We start from the raw sequence: 19,127 nt of genomic DNA on the forward strand, positions 1-19,127 counted from the left end.
TCCAGAAGTAAGAGCAAAGACCCAGCAGCAGTGCTCCAGCGGGGCAGGGAAAGCGCCCTCTGCTGCAGAAGATGGCTATGATGATCTAATGCTGGAGCTGTCAGATGGAGATTTGGATGGAGAAGAGGATTTGGAGCTGGAGACGGATGTGGATGAGCTCCTTCAGGAACCCTCTGACATGGCTCAGGGATGCTGGGCAGAGTCTGTGGCCCAGGCAGAGGACTCCAGTTCCGCTTCAGCCTCTCCTGAAGTAACAGCAAAGAGCCAGCAGCTGTGCTCCACCGGGGCAGGGAAAGTTTGCTTCTCTGCAGAAGATGACTGGGAGAAGCTCATGCTGGAGCTCTCAGGTGGAGATCTGCAAGGTGGAGTGGATTTGGAGCCAGGGAAGGATGCGGATGAGCTCCTTCAGGAGCTCTCTGACATGACTGAGAGCATAACCCATTAGTGTTTTCACAGAATCATAGACTCACAGAATGGCCTGGGTTGAGAAGGACCTCAAAGATCATCCAGTTTCAACCCCTGCTACGTGCAGGGTCGCCAAGTACTGGAGCAGGCTGCCCAGTGCCACATCCAGCCCGGCCTTGAATGCTTCCTGGGATGGGGCATGCACAACCTCAACCTGTTGCAGTGCAACCTCCCCTGTCTTAGTTTAAAACCATTCCCCCTTGCCCTATCACTATCCACCCATAAGCTGTATTATACTATCCATTATTCTTTTATGTTAATTTCTTTCTTAATAAAATCTTTTTTTTTTTTTCCCTATACTGAGGCTGTACTTCTTCTTGCTGATGCTTTGCAATTATTTTTTAATTATGTTCTCAACTTCTGGAGGTTTTTATGACTTTTTTAGTTAGCTCCTGGGATCCCTTTGTCGTAATTCCGATGGGTTCTGCCCCTTTCTAACTCGACGGCATCGCAGTTTCCTGTGCACCAGTGTCCTCTGTTGCATTACGCTCCTGTGTTTCTGCCATGCCAGACGCTCTGATCAACGTAATCCAATTAATCTGATTTTTGTTTCCTCCACCTGAGTGGAGGCAGGGCCCCTCTAGTTCTGCTTCTTTTACTCGCCAGTCACTTGGCATGAATGCAAACCAAAACGCTCGTTATCATCCTCAGAAGTAAGGTCAGGCCATGGTTTTGTTCTGGGGAGCTGCCCGTGGGAAACTGGATCCAGCGTTTTCCTGGAAGAATTCCCTTTTGTGGTTGTTTTCCCTTGTAATTTCTTACTGTGCCACTAGGGTCAAGGTGGCTTTTCTGTCCCACTGCTTCATTGCGTCCCCACTGCCACGCAAGCAGAACCTCAGGGTGGCATGTGGTGTGTGTGTACCTACTGTAGACTGCGTGGGAGAGTGTCGTGTCCATGCAGGTGGAGAGGAAGGTATATTCCCACGGAATTGCTGGACCTCTTGGGAAAGCTCCTCCTCAGCTGAAATGCCAGTTGATAGGGAGGAAGAGAGACTTTCTTTGTATTGCTGAAGTTGGCCAGCCAGTCCATCTGCTATTTGTTCTTCTCCTTCTTTCCAGGTCGTTGCTACCGGTGAGCTGGCATTTGGTGATGGTGCATTGCTTGCCACTTTTTGCCACGTGGATTGTGTGCAGTTGATGCTACCTGGATTTTGTGGTTGCTGTTCAGGCTAACGTTATGCACTGCGTCCAGCACTGCTGGAGATATCGCATCCCTCTTTCCATGCTGTTTCTCCGGCCTGGCTGACATGCAGCATTTTTCAGATGTGGAACCAGTACTGGAATTTCCAGTAGCTCATTTGCAACATTTTTGCTTTTGCTGTTAATTTGTAAGAGGAATTTCATCACGACCGTGCTTGGATACTAAAGTTTACCTACCACATGTCATGTACTTGGAAGAAAGAAAGAAAAAAAGCAACACGAAAAAACAACATGGCTTAACAAGGCAGAGCAGCAAAGTCATTTTGAAAATAAAATAGTTGGTACCACTAGTGAGTCACAGTGCAATCAAGGGTTTAATCAAACAACGACATCATACAGAATATTTAGACAACATAAATACTCCGTACAGTCACTACAACATGAACAGGAACATAAAAGCTTCACGTTCTCCCACACAATCTAAAGAACTGGGCAGAAGCAACAGATTGTTCCTAAACAGGCTGCTGAGCTTCACTGACAGCTCTCCTGCTCAAGGGACTGAATGTTGCCTTTGCTGTTGCCCTGGGAAGGTGTGCTGCAACTGATCTAGAACTTTCTCTGAAAATTTGAAAGCAGCTTGAATGACAACACACCCATCCCCTCTGGTTTCTATTCAGCAGACATGCACTAATTCTCTGTACGATCCAACACTTCAACAGAAGATAATGATTTAGTTACTTAATTAAGTTTATCCCCCAGCCTTCTGGGGCCTGAATACTTCCATTCTACAGTCATGAAGAAACATGCCCTTACAAGAGGCAGTAATTACTCAGAGAAGACTTGTGTAGTTTCCACGTAGGGATAAAGCTGATCTGAAGCAGCAGTCAGAACAGACACATATTTTCAAGTGTGAGTCTTGAAAGACTGAAGCAATAAAAGGGGCCTTCCCTCCCAGGAGAGTCCCCAAGCAGCTGAATGCTAAGGTACCACACTCCACATCTTCATTCTGACTGCAGCCAAGAGCACAGCAACCATGCCAGACATGGTTGAGGATGTTGGTTCTCATGTATTAGATCAACTTTTTTGCTTCAAGCTTCAGGTGCAAATGTGTGGAGGCTTCCTCAGGAAGTCTTACAGTACAGTCAATCTCCCATAACACATTTCCAGTCAGACAGAATGCTAAAGGCAAAGCAACCCTCACTGACATGACCACAATGTCCAGTGCCAGGGAAGAGAAGTTTAACATGCACATGAACAGCAGCTACTGGCCTTCACACAACAACCTACTGCCAAGTTTTAAAACTTGAACCTAAATTTAAGACACTAAATGGTAAACTTTGTCAAGTACTAAAATTTTCTTCCAAAGTGCTATGCCACATTTGTTAAAGCTATGCCAAAAAAAAACAAAAGTAATCTTAGAGCAGCTCATGGTTGAAGTCCTCCCTACTCAAACGGAAGCTGAGATAAGCTCACAGCTGGGTGGCAAGAATTCTGTAAAGCAAAATATTTCACTTTGCATTATGTCAGTGTGCTGGAATTGAAGGGATTTGCTTTCAAAAGACATTTAAGAAGATTCTTTACAGCAAGTTCTGATGCATTCTCAATGAAAACCTGTTATTATATTGAACAGAGTAGGGCTGTAAAACTTCCATAAGATTTTGACTAAGTTTGTGAGGACAGGATTACCACTGCAACAGGAGTCAAATGGGAAACTGCAGTGTGAAACAAGCTTGGAATTTCTACACAGGAAAGGGGTTTGGGGTTTGTTTGGTTTTGTTTTGTTAAAAAGCAAACCAACCTCAGGAATCACCTTGCACTGACGCTCAGTAAGTAGCAAGGTTCTTAAAGTGTCCTTTTTCTCACTATAGCTGTATTTGTTAAAAAAAAAAAAACAAAAAAAAACTGAATAATTCATCTTTCCTAGGGAATGAGATCTCCTTTAGTTGCAAGACTATCAGAAATCAATTTTCTACCATCTTTTATATGGATAACCATTAGCAAATTACAACATTTAACACATTCCTTGGCATACATTACTATTGAATAGACTGACTTAGCCATCCAATGCTCAGTACTTCACAGAGGCTACTATAACTGTGTCAAATGTGTTAGAAATCCAGATTTACCTGGATAAAATTAAGACATTCCAAACTGGAACACTCGTTCAGTTATCACACACTGGGAACAAAAGCATGTCAAGCACTAGAGAAAAACAGCCAAAAAAAGTCTAAATTAAATACAATCAAGAATACTGTCTAATCATATTAATAAGTACACTGAGAGAGCCTGAAGGCATCACAAATGTATTGTCCATAAAGATAATGACGGTGCTTTCTTTTAATATTAAAGAAGTCATAGCTATAAAAAGAGAGTTAGTCCCATCTCAGTTTTCCAGTACAGCTTATTTATGTTCCTTCGTTGGTGCATAGTACAGTTCCATGGGTTTGTTCACTTTCCAGTACTTCTCACTGACCAGCTCCAAGGAGAACGACCCATTTAATACCTAGAAGAAAACACCAGAAAAGATGTGAGAAGACCTGATAGTGCGCAGGCAGCAATCTATCCACAACTACTGACTTAAAGAAGTCACTGATAATGTGGAACAAGTTACTGACTAAACACTCGTGGTCAAAAAGCAGTAAAATGAGCTATTACAGACTCCTGTCAATCTCACTAAAACAGCACAAAAAACAGCTTTGCTAATTGCATACAAAGTGCACACAGTTGTAAATGAAGTGAACTTTATGTTTCTTCTGTATGTAAACAGAGAGAGTAGCAGGTGTATGGACACTAGAACCATCTTTGCTTCTTTTCTAAAGGCTACTCTATCACCATGTTTGAACACTGTGCAAAATAGACTGTCAGGTAACATTGGTGTCTCTCTTAACCAGAAGTTTTATTTTATTCAGAAAAAATGCTCAAGTATAAGGCTAAGCTCAGAGGTCAATCCAAGTGCAATACTACTTTTTAGTTTAGTCAGCAACTGAGAAGAGGAATTCTTCCCTATCTAAGGCTCGCAGTAGCCTTTTTACACTGGAGTAAAAGAAGATTATACTGCAGTAGAGTCCACTCAATAGACATTTCCTGCTTCTAGGCAGTGCTCTTCAAAGAGAGTTCTCAGGTGAAACAGTGTTCTTCGTCTCCAGTTTTAACTGTAAAATGAAAGGTCAGGTCCTCACCCGAAGGAAGTCAGCTAATAGTTGCTGGCATCAATGTGGCTTTTTTTTTCCCCCAAATAATTTGTATGCTTTCTTTTTCTATTAACCAAGGTTCCACTACGTGCATTTTCCTGCAAAACAAACTATCTGCTTCTGAATGAGCAACTTGGTGCCATGAATTTTATCCCCATGTCAACTCAGGAGAAGTCCAACTCCATGGATTCTAATCATATCTGTATCAGAGGCATACTGATGCTCAGTTTTCCTCTTAAAGCTTCCACTTACAGTGAACTGCCCATTGGCAGTAGCTATGTAAATAGTATACTGCTTCTCACTGGCCGTGTCAAGATTCATCTGGTTTGATTCTCCTTTGCTCCGAAGCTCTTCCAGAGCCAGTCTCACAGCCAGGTACTTGGACAAGTGATCAACAGTGGCATTGCCTGAGGTCTTGATGTATCTGCAACAGCAACCACAAAAATAATCGCATGTTCATATTAGAGACACAGGACAAAGACACCTGGAACCCTCTGCTCCTTGCTGAAGGTTCCCTTCTTTACTGCCTCATTACCTGCTCCTCTTTATGCAAGAATCCCAATCTGACACAAATGCTGCAGGAGCCTGCCCCAGAAGCTTTGCTTTCTCTCTGTCTTTCAGAATAACCCCCAGAACTCCCTTGGAATTCCAAACCAAAAAGAAGAGTTGGATGAAGCTTATATTTAGTAATATATTTACTGACACTGTAGAGAAATGTCTCATCGGAAGAGAAAGACAGGAAGAGATCTGAGGAAACTTCACAAGATTGCTCATTGCTGCAATCCTAAATTTGCAGTCTGTGCTCACAAGGGATGATGGAAAAATGCCAGGCAAAGCTTCCAGCCTACAAATCACACTGACACAAGACTGCTCCAAAAAAAAATCGCTGACACTCGCACGAGACTTGTTTATTCCCAGAGAATCTTATTGTAAGTAGACGTCATACCATCATTCTGGTATCTCCTGTGAACTGCAAGAAACCCTTAAAACCACCTTCATCCCTGACCAACGGCCTAAAACAGTTTGCTTCTGTAACACTGCACAGAAACAAGTTGAGCAGTAGCATCTATCTGACCTGCAATGAGAAGGGTGCGTATGTTAAACCGAGGTGGTTCAACCAAAGCAAACTGATTTTTAAAAGCCCCAACAAGTTCTAAATAGAAAATAGAAACAGCAGGAATTAAACCAGAATATACAAAGAAGAATAATGCCATGTACCTTGTCTGTGCACTGTCGTCATTCTCCATGAGGGTAGGATGAGGCCTGAAGACTAATTCTATTTCACTGGCACCATCCAGCACAGGGTCTATGGCCACAGCTGTGTTGTTATTGTCCAGTTCTAGCCCAGAATCATCTGATGTTTTGGTCCTCTTGTTGCTAGGCCCTGCTTCCTGATTGCTGTGTGTTGAGGCATTGCTACAGTGTGAACTGTCACCATTATCTTCTGCTCCACTGCCATTCTCAATTTGCTGTTTCTTGCCCCTCTGTAACCTGGTGACAAAAAGGTAGAAATAAACACTAATCCTCACTCAGAACTCATCCAACCTATACAACATCTCTCTTCTCAGTCAAGCCAGAAGCTTGAAATAATATGAACTATGCATTCACAAGCATGAAACATTCCAGAGATATTTAGACTTAAAAAATAACACACATCCTATCTTACAAAAAGATACCCATATACAAAGCTGCATATTTTTCCTTATTCCTCAAATGCATTTTAGGCATGTCATGAGATCATTTTAAACTTCATTCAATTAATTTTACCCCTTACACAAAACAGAAAAGTATTTTAATCAAAACATGAATTCATTTGTGATTTAGAACAATTTAATGGAAGAAAGTTTGGGGTCTCTTTCCCAACTCCTCCCTGCAGCCTTCTCCCCCCCAGTCTCAACAAGCCCTTCTACACAGGAGAGGTGCTCCAGCCCACTGAGCATCTTTGTGGCCCTCCAACAGCTCTACATCTTTCTTGTGCTGGGGGCCCCTGGCAGTACTCTAGATGGGGTCTAATGAATGATGCCTGTAAATTGGTAACACAACACGTGTCTGCCAGTAAAGCTGCAGGCAGTGATACGAAGTTTCTATTTACTAATAAAACAATAAAACTAATAACATTTTTTTAACAAAAGTTGAAAGCTACTTTGGCAGCCTTCAGAGAGGAAGAGAAGAATCCCTTGCTACAGAGAGTGAGGAGGTGGCATATTTCTAGCATTAAGGGAGACAATGGGAACAAATTATGTGACTACATACCTGTTCATAGCCTGAATCTTTAGTCCCTCTTCAATGCTGTGACTTAAAGCTTGCTGGTTATTGTGTTTACTGATTCTTGCTAGCACTCTCTCCTGATGCGCTTCATATTCATCACGGCTTGGATAAATTTTACTGATGAGAGCATCAAAATTGGGATCAGGTCGCAGCGATCTTTTTGACACCAGCTTTTTACGACATGTGGGACATTCTTTGTTGCTAGATATAAGAATATATATATATATATTATAAAAAATATACAATTTTTTATATATCTATAAGGATATAGAATAAGGAGAGGGAACAACATTAAGTCTCTGGCAATGACAGAAGTCAGTCTTAATGCTGCAATTGTTAGAGAAAGCACCCATCATGACTCAACTTTACAATACATCTGGAATGGAATGGGGCTTCTATCTTTTGACAAATCTGATAGCTCAAGATACTTAAACAAAACAGGAAAAAAAAAAAAAAGGAAAAAAAACCAAACATCTCCTTGCTATAATTTTTAAAGTGTGTTTATTTAAGGTATGTTTAAACAAAATGTATTTTGACTGAAGAATCAAGGAGTTCTATGCTACAATTTTCTCCCCTTAATCTTCTGGCTTTATTTTTACTTAGAAATGTTTCCATTTCAAGTGGAAATTATATTGAAAGGTACAGTCCTTCATAGGACCTGCAGAACGAAATAAAGATAAAGGAACCCATTTTGGAGTTCAAGCATGAATTTCTGTGAAAACTAAAACTCAGTCTTGTCCTTCCCAACATTCTGTTCTAATTTAATTAATTTATCAGGTTCACATGTTTTTTGCTTTTTTTTGTAAAAGCAAGAGGCCTCAGTAACAGAAATATCAGTGATTTCTTTATTGAGGACAGCATTTCTTGTTTCTCTTTCATGAGAAGAGTGTTTCTGCTAATCACTCATCAGAATTTCCACAGGCACAGTGAATTCATTGTTTACACTGCAGTGATGGCCATCCTCAGAAACAGCAGTGCTCAGGGCTCAAAGGATCACATTTTCATCTGAAGGGAAATCCCTTTTCCCGTCCTGCTATTTCCATACCCGCTCCTGAGGGCTGTAATGATGCAGTCAGCACAGAAACGATGCAAACACTCTTTTGTTGTCATGGTATTTTTTAACATATCCAAACAAATGGGACACATGAGTTCGCTGTGCAGGCTCCTGGGTGACACAACGATTTCCAAGCCATCAGTGATCGCTTCCTGGTGTAAAACAAAGTAAAAGTTCTTTAAGGAAATTTCACACAGAGATTGCATATGTTATTGCCTTCAGACAAAGACATAAGAATACAACAAGGAACATACTCAGCCACATCAGGAAAGGAAAACCAGACCTCAAGTTCCTAAAGGTATCAAATAAAGACCAAACTGCCCGAAGGCCAGCTCTTCAGCACACGTTACCTGAGGTGTTCTTTGCAACTCATACAAGCTGAGCTCCCAGGTCTTGCTTAAAGGCTGCGTCCCATTGGTCTGCACAGCTTGAGACATGGCTGGAAGCAGAAGAGAATAAAATGATATGGTCAGGTGCGCCTGGCTCCAGAACCAGCTCCCCTCTCTCCCAAGCAGGCCTTCATCCAAGTGATCTGTTCCCCAGGGCTCCAGCCCCTGCAGCTTTAATGCTCACAGTACAGAAACACAGCAAGAAACCACTGAAGCGCTGCAAGTCCCTGTCACTGCCCCATTCCAGAGACACTGAGGGAACTCCCCAGCCATGAGTGTTCTGCAAAACTCCATTCAGGCTGTTAAGCAGAAGTGAGATAAAACTGAAAGGCCAAGAGCATGGGTTTGCACAGGGGTGGCAGTGGCAGCCAGCACAGGATACATTCTCATATACACGCACCCCAGTCAAATAAGTTTCTCTTATTGCATTTTTATTTAAAGCTAGGCTTGTATTTCCAAACTCTTAGAATCCACCTTTGGCTGCTGATTTGATGTACATCTACCAGGCATGTTATAATCTAGTTTCAAGTTCATCAAATTCTGCAGGAAAAGTCAACCTCTCTTACTTTCTAAGCTTTAATTAAGAGCAAGGAAAGCAGCTCCGCAAAGATTATTGCATCTGTTCTTCTCCAAGCTCACCAATTAGTTTTCTCCCCTTACAGAAAAAAAAGACCCAAACCAGAAATAAAGCCTGACACAATGTAGGCATGATCACTACTTTGTAAAGAGATGTGGCTGGGGTACTCCAGAAAAGCTTGCTTCACACATCACACAGCTCCACAGCAGCAAAGAACTCCTTGCAATGGCCCACAGCAGAGATCACCACATGCACAAGCACATCCTGCCCAAACCCAAGTGCTCACGCTTGTTAGCATGATGGCTGTTCCAGCACCAGGCCTCCAGCCAAAATACCAGCCTGCAGAACAAGTACATTAACATTACTGCAACAACAGGAGACCACACTGCAGGATACACAGTACAAGTGTCAAGATGTATAATCACTAGGCTTTATTCTAAAAGCTTCTCATCTCATATGCAGTGTGCTTAATTCTCATCCTAAAGCATGCAGTGACAGCACTTTGGGATTGCAAGAGGAAAAATACTGGCCTTAAAGCTACCTGAAAGCAGAGAGATCCACATGGCCCTGTTGGACACTAGTGAACAACTCCTGTGCCTCTGGAACATAGAGTCAAGATCAGAACACAGTAACAGGGTTAACTCACAGATGCTGAAAAGCAAAAGAAATAAGAAGTAACCTCATCACATCTCATGAATAAGAGAAGACTCAGTAGTATTATTCCTGCTCCCATAGTTCTTACAATCTGTTTTCAAATCCATGCTGGCCCTGACAAATGCACCTGAATGAGGTTTAACTTCTTTCCCTGATGACACTGTTGAACATCAGTTTGGACCACATTGCTTCTCACAGCCACAGTCTCACTGCAGCGGCACCAATAGCTGGCACCTATGTAAAGGATCAAACTTCATCAACTCCATATTCTGACCTAAAATTGCCTTGACCATGCAAGCACAACCTGGCAGGCTCAGAACCACAACCACCAAGCTCTCCTTTAGACCTGCTCAAGACCAGCTGATCTCTGAGCACTGACCACAGAAGGGAGGGATGCCATGCAATGGGACCTGGACAGGCTTAAAAAGTGGGCCCACATGAACCAAATGAGGTTCAACACGGCTAAGGGCAAGGTGCTGCACTTGGGTCAGGGCAATCCTGGATACGTGTACAGACTGGCAGAAGAATTCTTTTAGAGCAGTCCTGCACAGAAGGACCTCAGGTTCCTGGTGGACGTAAAGCTGGACATGAGCCAGCGGTGTTCATTTGCAGCCAGGGTGGGCAATTGCATCCTGGGCCGCATCAACTGAGGGGCGGCTGTGGGCAGGGAGGAGACTGTTCTTTTCTGCTCTGCCGTTGTGAGGCCCCAGCCGCACTACTGTGTCTGATAAGAGGGAATGGCTTTAAACTAAAAGAGGGGAGATTCAGGTTAGATATTAGGAAAAAAATTCTTTACTCAGAGGCGAGGTGCTGGCACAGGATGCCCAGAGAGACTGTGGATGCCCCATGCCTGGAGGCATTCAAGGCCAGGCAGGATGGGGCCCTGGGCACTCTGCCCAAGGAAGGGGGTTGGATCTCAACAATCTTTAAGGTCCCTTCCAACTCAAGCCATTCTGTGAGCTCTTCCACTCAATTTAGAACAAGGGCAGAAATTCCTCTCTGTCAGCTGACCCCCAAGACAGCATAACAGTCATATTTTTGTCTAAGTGAAAAATGAGACCCAGAACACCATATAAACATCTTCCAAGAATACACTGTCTCTTCTCTTCACGCACATTTCAAGGGCGCAATAGCATCCAAGAGCACCTTGGGTTTTGAGCAGAGCAGCCCTCTCCTTCAGAGCTCAGACTGACTTGCAACTCTTAGAACAGAGCTGTAGATGCTGATGGATTGGCAGTCAAACTGCGAACTCATGAGGATGAAAATTTGAGAAGATATAAAGGCACCTACAGAATGCAAAAGGAATGTTATCAGGTGAATTGATTCAGCTGCTCTCACAGAACACTGGAAAGATACACTCATAGGCTAATTCCAGGGCTGTCACCAGACACTGATCAATTTATATGCCACAGTAACATAAGTGAGCTCCTTTGTAGATGCCTGCAACATGCAAAAAATGAGAGTTCTGCAGCGCTTAGGCAAAGCTGGAGTTCAAAATACTTTTGTACACTGACTACAATTCTATCACCTGCAACGCATAAATCAGAGTCAACTAAAAGGCTATTAAAGATGCCAATTTAATACAAACTATGAAGCAATTATATGCTTCCAAAGTCATATCTGATAAGAATCAACAAGTATTTGCACTATGCTTTCCACCCTTATACGCCAGCCTGCAAACAAGCTAGCATTGCATTTTGCTTGTGGGGCAGAACCTAGGAATTAGAACAATAAAGGCTACACCTTGTTGTTACATACTCCATGAAAGAGACAAAAGCAGCACACAAGTAACTCCCAGGGCAACAGCACTGCTGGGAAATAAGAAATCCATCACATTTTTGTCACAGCACCATCCCACGTTGGACTTTGGAAATGCATCTCCACAGCCACCTGCACCACCACAACCCCATCAAGCACCTCCACGCTTCCACCTCTCCTCAAACCTTCCTGTAGGAGCAAAGATGGTGTCAGCCCAGAAGGAAACCTTGCCTACCTCCACCGTGGGTTCCACTGCTGCCATTATGCTCTTCCCAGACAACTGAATAATGGTGCAGACACTGCGACAATCATCATAATCCCATCTTAACAATGCTTCCACCTGGTTCCCTGCCATCCAGCTTTCTTACTTTATTCACAGAAGTAAATAAAGAGATGAGCACTCAAGTGCTTTCAAGTACATTTACAACACCAGCCTGTTCTGTATGAAAATATTACAGATTTTACTTGTAGTACAGTGAATACACATTCTTAGAAGTCAGAAGCATGCATTTCTACAGTTTGCTTGAAATCACAGGGTCTTTAAGACATTTCATGGGGTTCTCTCATTTGCCACTTAAAATTGCTCCTCAGTTGCTCAAAATGTAGAAGCCACGGGAAAGATCACCCTAGGAAGGTTCAGATGTGTTCCTTCTGTTCTATTACTTTCAATAACAAAGTTTGAATCAGGAACAGATTAGATCACATGAGGTGCTGTTTGAACACACTCAGCACTGGAAGTACATAAAGATTAGGGAAGCTACGGTTGTTCCCAAAGCAAGAATTACAAAGCCCTACCTTTTTAGGCAGTCCAACAGAAAAATCCAAAGCTTTCAGCCTGCAGGGAGCAGCTAGCAGGCACACCACCTCATTTCTGCCCTACAGAACTGCTATTCAAGAGAAAGAAATAAGTCATAATTAATTCAAGACAACGGACTCAAAGACATCCCAGAGCAGCCACAAAGCCAAGAAAGGCAGAGAAACCCAAGGCACAGCACTACAGAAGGTTTCCCAGTGTGACTGTTCCCTGCAATAACACCACTCAGTTTTCAGTTTTCTCAGTAACAAGTTCCAAATCCCATTTTCCCATCACCTATCCTATACACTCAACAGGCATTTCTCATCAACATAAGAAAATCCTACTAGCAACAACTGACACAGTGTCATTAAGAAAGCCACAGCAGGCTCCCAGTCAGATGACATCAGCATTTCTGAAATACAGAGCTTGCTAGCAGAGGCCATTTCATAGCTTCTTCCTCGTATTTATTCTCCTGAAGAGGAAAGTGAATTGCCTGGTGCCTTAAGACACAGTATCTTGTAGTTATTCACCATTTACTGGCACTGAAATGAACTGATCCACAGATCACAGCAGCATCTCCAATCTGGCTGTCAAGCTGCTCATTCTAGCCTAAGGTAACATTTGTGCTATGACCCCCTATAAACCAGCTGCTATCTACTTTTACACCTAAGGAACAATCCAGTGAAGCTCGCGCTAGTAGAAGTGACCAAAAAAGAGACAATCCTCCCATGCTAGATGCCAGAGCAACAAATAAATAAATAAAAAGCAACAAATGAAGAATTTTGGCCATGGTCACGGCTGTTTTGTCACAGTCTGAAGAACAGTCACATGCTGGATGTGACAGAAGTATATGATTTAAAGTCAGTGTTTCTCAGTGTATTTATAGCAAGAGAGTAAAACAAAGCATAAGCACCGCATGTCTGTGCACACTGCTCTTACACAGCTGACACTCCAGTTCCAGTCTATTCTGACGTACTCTGTACTCCTTGCTAGAGACATCAGTTGCCATTTCATGCTGCCTCAGGGATCACCTCGTTATTGTCCATAGCCTCAATCCTTAGTGTGAATGTTATTTACATCTGTTCTACGCCCTCCTGAACATCTGCTGAGGGATAAACATTGCACTACACAAGATGACCATTTCCAGAGAGCTCTCTGCACCTCTTGCCCCCAGGTAGTGCAGAATTCACTGGAACACCTATCTCTCTCTGGCTGCCATGCCTACAAATGCTACACAAATTCATCACACTGCAAATCCAAGCTATTCATTAACTAAAAAGCTTGAGTCTTCTCTATATTGGAGGGATTAAGTAAAAAGAGTTTCATTTTGTGGTACAAAATAAAAGTCTACACAGCCCACTGTCTTAATGTAACATATTATTCAGACCATTACAGCTAAAACAAACTGATACTCACTCTTTACACACCATTTATATCTTGTCTAATATGAGTACCAAAATACCATCTAACACCAGCGCCTTCTGCAAGGACTGAAAAATGGAGCTGTGTTCCTTTCCCTGCTGATGTGAGTCAATAAATCAGACAGGCACTTGACCTCAAAGACACTAAGTGTGCCAAAAACCTTTACCAACAATTGAGATAAGAACAACAGTCATTACCAAGGTGTAATTTAGCACCTCATTATTTCCACACTGACAAGAACATGTATTTTTGATGCTGCTAACACAACCATGGTGCAGTGACCCTCAGAGTCTGCAGCAGAAGACAGCCTTTACATGCATGCAATTCTATCAAAACAGCACACATCCTGCTACAGTGGATGTACCCCTGGCCACAGAACTCTGTTTCAGGGCTTTCATTTCTATGGTGCTTTCTAACCCTCGCGGCACTGCTGGCACATTTCATGAGCTTGACCAATTTCTTGCTCACTCCCCGAAATAACAGCTGCAGAAAGGGAGAACTGGCCACCCTATATGCTGAGGGTTAAGCTCAGTGACTTCAATAGCCCTGTTGTTTGTCCCTTACTTTGCTGTACGTTTTAACAGAAGTCCCATGAACATGCTAACATTACAGTTCAAACAAACTTTCCCATCTCCACAAGCAAGGTCTCCAGAAAACCCCTCAGCTGTTTTCTGCTGAGCAAGTGAACCAAATTTTGGTGATGAATTTCACCTTGCAGAGCAGGCCCCCAGACCACACCTCCTGCCTGAAGGAAGCATGGCCTGAACTTCCAGACTCCTTCCTCACCATCAGAGCGCTGTTCGGTGCCCTCAGCATCCAGACCTGGACTCTGCATTACTGTGAACACGAGCAAAGCCTTCAAAGGACAACAAGAAACAGGAGCGTGGTATATTACTTCCACATCTCATTTGTTAGAGAATTGCTCCTATCCACCACAGCGGCTGCCCTGGCCATTGCAGGAGCCAAGGCAGAAGGCTCACGCACCAGCAAGGTGCTCACACTTAGAAATGACCACACCAGACTCTGACTGCAGTGATTTAGAAGCGAGGTCCTCTCCCACTTCCACTAGGAAACCAGTGCAATTTGATTTCTTCCCAATTTGTGATTTCAACAACAGTTAACACAGACACCCACTCAGCCACTCCTTTAGCAGGCTGTTCTGTTTCAGGGCACAGGTCCATGCTGCTGCAAGAAAATCTGCACAGGCTCAAAACAAACATGCCATAAATGAGGCATGCTGCTTTCCCTGAGCCTCTGGGACCACCCAGAGTCAGCCACCTGGTCATTCTTTCAGTACCTAAAGGGAGCCTATAAACAGGAGGGGAATCAACTCTTTGAAAGGGTTGATAACTGCAGGACAAGGGGAAATGGTTTTAAGTTGAGGGAGAGAAGATTTAGGTTGGATGTCAGGGGGAAGTTCTTAACTATGAGTGGTGAGGTGCTGGAACAGCTGCCCAGAGAGGCTGTGGATGCCTCGTCCATCCCTGGAGGTGTTCAAGGCCAGCTTGAACGGGGCAGCCTGGGATGGTATTGAATGTGGAGGTTGGTGGTCCTGCCTGTGGCAGGGGGCTGGAGATTCGTGATCCTTGAGGTCCCTTCCAACCCTGCCCATTCTATGATTCCGTGATCCTTCTCTTCAGCATATAACATACTTACTATCCATCACATTACATTAATAAAATGGCAGGAAGTCACGGATTTCTGATGAGTTCATGTTGTGGGAGAAATTTTGAGAATATCAGGTCAAGGAATACACTTGTTTTTCATTTCTTCCAGGGATATGTTTGTGAGCCACAAGGAATTGCTCGCCCACTTAGCAGTCAGGGAAGCTAATCACAACTAATAGCGACCTAATTTCCTGGGTAACAACAAAAGATGGCTTCCTCTACTTGGTTGTTAACAAACACAAAATAAACCCCCCACAAGCTTTGTGAGACAAAAAAAAAAAAAAGAGTGCAGCAATCCCACACATGATTGACCTACAATAGATGCACAGAAACCACATTGTAACACTGGCATGCAGCTTCCCTCGGAAGCTGGGTGACAGCTAACAAGTTATTTCTCTCTCAAATAAAGCTCTGTACTTTATAAACAGTAATACAAGAGCAATACTTACACAACTTAAAACCGGTAATCATCCAAAATAGTTTACTTTTATACCTGAGTGGTGCAGAGTAAGGAACAGACGAGATTTTCAGTTAGTTGGCAGAACGCTGCTGTCAGCTTCCTGCAGCTTGGGAGAGCTCTCCCTCTCACAAGAGAGGGAAGGCAGACAGTAATTCCTAAAATACCTCCCCATCCCAACAAGTCTGAACAGCTCCACAATACTGAACTCTGCTCATTCCTCAGGAAATGAGGAATTTAAGGCCACTTATCTTCACCAACAAACAGAATGAAATCTAGGCTCAGCAATGTCCATTCTCCAACCTCTTTCTTTGTACCGTTGCTAAACTGCTGTCCTAGTCAGCAAAAATTGGTAAAGGGCATTTAAGTAACAATGAAAAAGCATGGGGGAAAGAAAGAGAAATGTTCAAGAGAAGCTGAAGAAATTTGTGCATCCCAACAGCTACTTCATGTTTAAAACAGACAGCTGTACAACAGATACCCACCACACTGCTCTTTCATGATAAAAAAGACTCAAAATCACCAGAACTCTGCACTGGTCACCAAAAATGCCCAAGTAAGTCCCTCTGCTCCACACATTGCCAGACATCCCCCTAGAACATACAGGAGTACCGATGAAGTAACTGCACCACTGCATCCTGCTGTTATGAAGGTGAATGCAGAAAATGAGGCATTTCTTAACCATCACTCCCAGAGCCAATCATAGAATTATAGAATGGGCTGGGTTGAAAAGGACCACAATGCTCATCCAGTTCCAACCCCCTGCTATGTGCAGGGTCACCAACCAGCAGACCAGGCTGCCCAGAGCCACATCCAGCCTGGCCTTGAATGCCTGCAGGGATGGGGCATCCACAACCTTCTTGGGCAACCTGTTCCAGTGCCTCACCACCGTGTGTGTGAAAATGACCTCTAAGAAAGCCCTGGGATTACTTGAATCCCAGCACTGAAGCCTGATGAAGACACAAAGCTTGGTACTGATAGTGCAGATACGGCCAGCATTCATGTGGTAATAATTCCTCCCACCTGGAGGAACTGACAGCGCTGATCCCTCACGCAGCACATTTCCAAAGATACCAGATTCTGCTCAGCCGTGTCCTCTGTCACAGCTGACAAGCTGAACGCCAGCTCTGACATGAAAGAACGTCAAATCCTCTCATTACAAAAGTTTCTTAATGAAAACACAGGTGAATAAAAACGACAGCACCTTTTGAGGGCACTCCTATGACAAATCAATTCCTCATCACTGAACGAATGGCACGTTTGATTGAAGAGCTCTCCCCAGGCAAAAATGATTTCATCCACACACCCGGCGGTTTTCCACACGCAAGAGATTCCCTTTAATCCTTAAAAGCCCGCATGCAACACACAGCTACCACACAGATGGAGCTGCGGCCGCTTCCGCACGGGGCTGCATTCTGATTTATCGAACTGAAATACTGCATTTCAGACGCTCGGCTGAGCCAGTCACGCTCCATAAGCCAACAGCTCACGGCCAACATCCCACACGCGGCTCAGCGCCCCTTTCACACGCAGCGCGCTGCGGGGCAGCACCGGAGGGCCCAGGGCTCCGCAGGTCCCGCAAGAGCAGGCTTCGCGGAGACAAAAGGGCGACAGGCAGAGCCGCACGGCACGCACCTCGCGCCACGCACCTCGCGCCGACAACGCGATAAGGGGCCGGGGCTGCCGGCTGTGGCTCCGCGTGCCGGCGTGACGCCGTGACACAGCCCGGGCAGCCCTCGTCGGCTCCGTGCGCGGGTGCCGGGACGCGGAGCCGCCAGGGATCCTTCGCAGCAGCGCCGATCTCCGCCCTGCCGCAGCCCCGTGTCACCTAGGGCAAAGCGGAGGGACCGAACCTGACCGCGGGCGGCTCCGAGCGCAGATCGCCGTAGCAGCCCTGCCTCAGCGCGGTGCCCAGCCCCGCGGGTGAGGGTCGGAGCAGGTCCCGGCCGCCACCAGCACCAGCACCAGCACCAGCACCAGCACCAGCACCAGCACCAGCACCAGCACCAGCACCAGCACCAGCACCAGCACCAGCACCAGCACCAGCACCAGCACCAGCACCCAGCCTTCTTCCCTCCCTTCCTCCTTCCCGCCCGCCGCCCCGCGCTCACCGCTGCCGCCGTTTGCTCCCACCGGCAGAGAAGCCGCAGCGCCGGCAGCACAATATGGCGAGCGGCAGCTCCGCAATGGAGCTCGGGAAATAGAGGGGAGTTACATATTCATGCCCGGGGCTGGGCAGGGGGAGCGCGGCCAGAGCCGCGGGCGCGGGGCCGCTCTCCTCGCCCGGCGGGGAGTCGCTTTCCCCGCCTCTCGCCCCGCCGCTTCCCCCCGCGTCGGGCCGTGCCGGCGCCCACCGCCGCCCTCTGCGTGCCTGCTCGGCCTCGGGCTGCCCCCTGCCTGCCCTGCGAGGAGGACGGGCGCGGGGGGTCCCTGTCCGGCTGAGGGAACGTCCGCCGCTCCCGGTGGTCTTAAAACCTGAAAGTGCTCCTTCAGCTGCACCGGGTGCTTCAGTCCCGCTGAGAGGCGGTGAGACGAAATGAGCGGCTGTCCTTGTGCTCTCTACGCTGAAAAGACAGCTGCTGGCATCTCGGGGCGAGTTACCGTTAACTTTAGCACGGCTGGGATGCTAGCGGGTGGCTCTGGTTTGGCTTTTGTCGCTCCTTGCAACGCTTCTGTTACTTTTCAGAAGTTCTGGCACATACCGGTTTCCTCCTCGTGGTTCTACATCTCAGATATCGCTCATACAACCGACCCGTGCAGCGCCGTGTCGGAGATCCCCACAGGAATGCAGTCAGGAGCCAGCAGTGCCATCGCTGTGCTCTCTGCAGGGCAGATCTCCACCCTGCACCTCAGAAGGATTCAGACAGGAGCTGGGTTCAACGCTCCGCTGAGATGTTCCTAGCCCACTTCCTTCCCAGGTGGGCTCGGATGGGCTTTTTCAGTGTTGGCATCCAACGATAGCATAGAAAGGTTCAGAAAGATCTCTGGTTCTAGACAAAATGAAACGAGGCAGAATTAATGACTGAAATTTTCCTGCTTTCAGCTGCATATCAGCAACGAAGAAGGGAAGGCTTCTGCCAAGCTGCCAGCAAGCACCCTGCGGGGAAAGCAGCCTCGCTGCGGGCCTGCAGCTCTGGGGTGAGTGAAACAGTTCATGTAAAGCTGTTGTGAGATAAAACAGCCCTATATATCGAAGGATATAAAAACAAGATTTGCAAAATAAAAGCATGGAGTTATAAGGAAGGCAGATCTAATGAGGATGGAGTGGTAAGAAGTGCTTTGGGAGCAT

At 45.4% G+C, this 19,127-nt stretch overlaps 2 protein-coding genes across 2 annotated transcripts in view; one reads left to right on the plus strand and one right to left on the minus strand.

The window, feature by feature from the left end:
- The window catches only part of LOC122181181 (zinc finger CCCH domain-containing protein 11A-like), a 2,095-nt gene extending 1,650 nt beyond the window's left edge, over positions 1-445 (plus strand). Inside the window, exons 3-4 of the mRNA XM_042873548.1 lie at positions 1-7; positions 105-445. The exon at positions 1-7 is cut by the window's left edge and continues 187 nt beyond it. Of these exons, the coding sequence (XP_042729482.1) occupies positions 1-7; positions 105-445 (348 nt within the window). The remainder of the gene's footprint in view (positions 8-104) is intronic.
- Positions 446-1,960: 1,515 nt separating this feature from the next.
- RNF2 (ring finger protein 2) lies at positions 1,961-18,007 on the minus strand. Its single transcript, XM_042873774.1, has 7 exons — positions 17,950-18,007; positions 8,469-8,557; positions 8,110-8,270; positions 7,050-7,265; positions 6,015-6,287; positions 5,049-5,220; positions 1,961-4,108 (listed from the first exon to the last, which is right to left on the minus strand). The coding sequence occupies exons 2-7, from the start codon at positions 8,553-8,555 to the stop codon at positions 4,007-4,009; spliced, it is 1,011 nt and encodes a 336-aa protein (XP_042729708.1). The 5' UTR covers positions 8,556-8,557; positions 17,950-18,007; the 3' UTR covers positions 1,961-4,006.
- Positions 18,008-19,127: the final 1,120 nt, after the last annotated feature.

Source organism: Lagopus leucura, unplaced genomic scaffold (genome assembly GCF_019238085.1).
Source record: "Lagopus leucura isolate 7727_CA_CO unplaced genomic scaffold, USGS_WTPT01 Super-Scaffold_100009, whole genome shotgun sequence".
NCBI classification, from domain to species: Eukaryota; Metazoa; Chordata; class Aves; order Galliformes; family Phasianidae; genus Lagopus; species Lagopus leucura.

Coding starts and splice junctions, on each gene's coding strand:
- RNF2 (XM_042873774.1), bottom strand. CDS start 8,555: ATGTCTCAAGCTGTGCAGACCAATGGGACGCAGCCTTTAAGCAAGACC. Junction 7,266..8,109: donor ATTACAGCCCTCAGGAGCGG/GTATGGAAATAG, acceptor TCTTATATCTAG/CAACAAAGAATGTCCCACAT. Junction 5,221..6,014: donor GACGACAGTGCACAGACAAG/GTACATGGCATT, acceptor TTGCTGTTGCAG/ATACATCAAGACCTCAGGCA.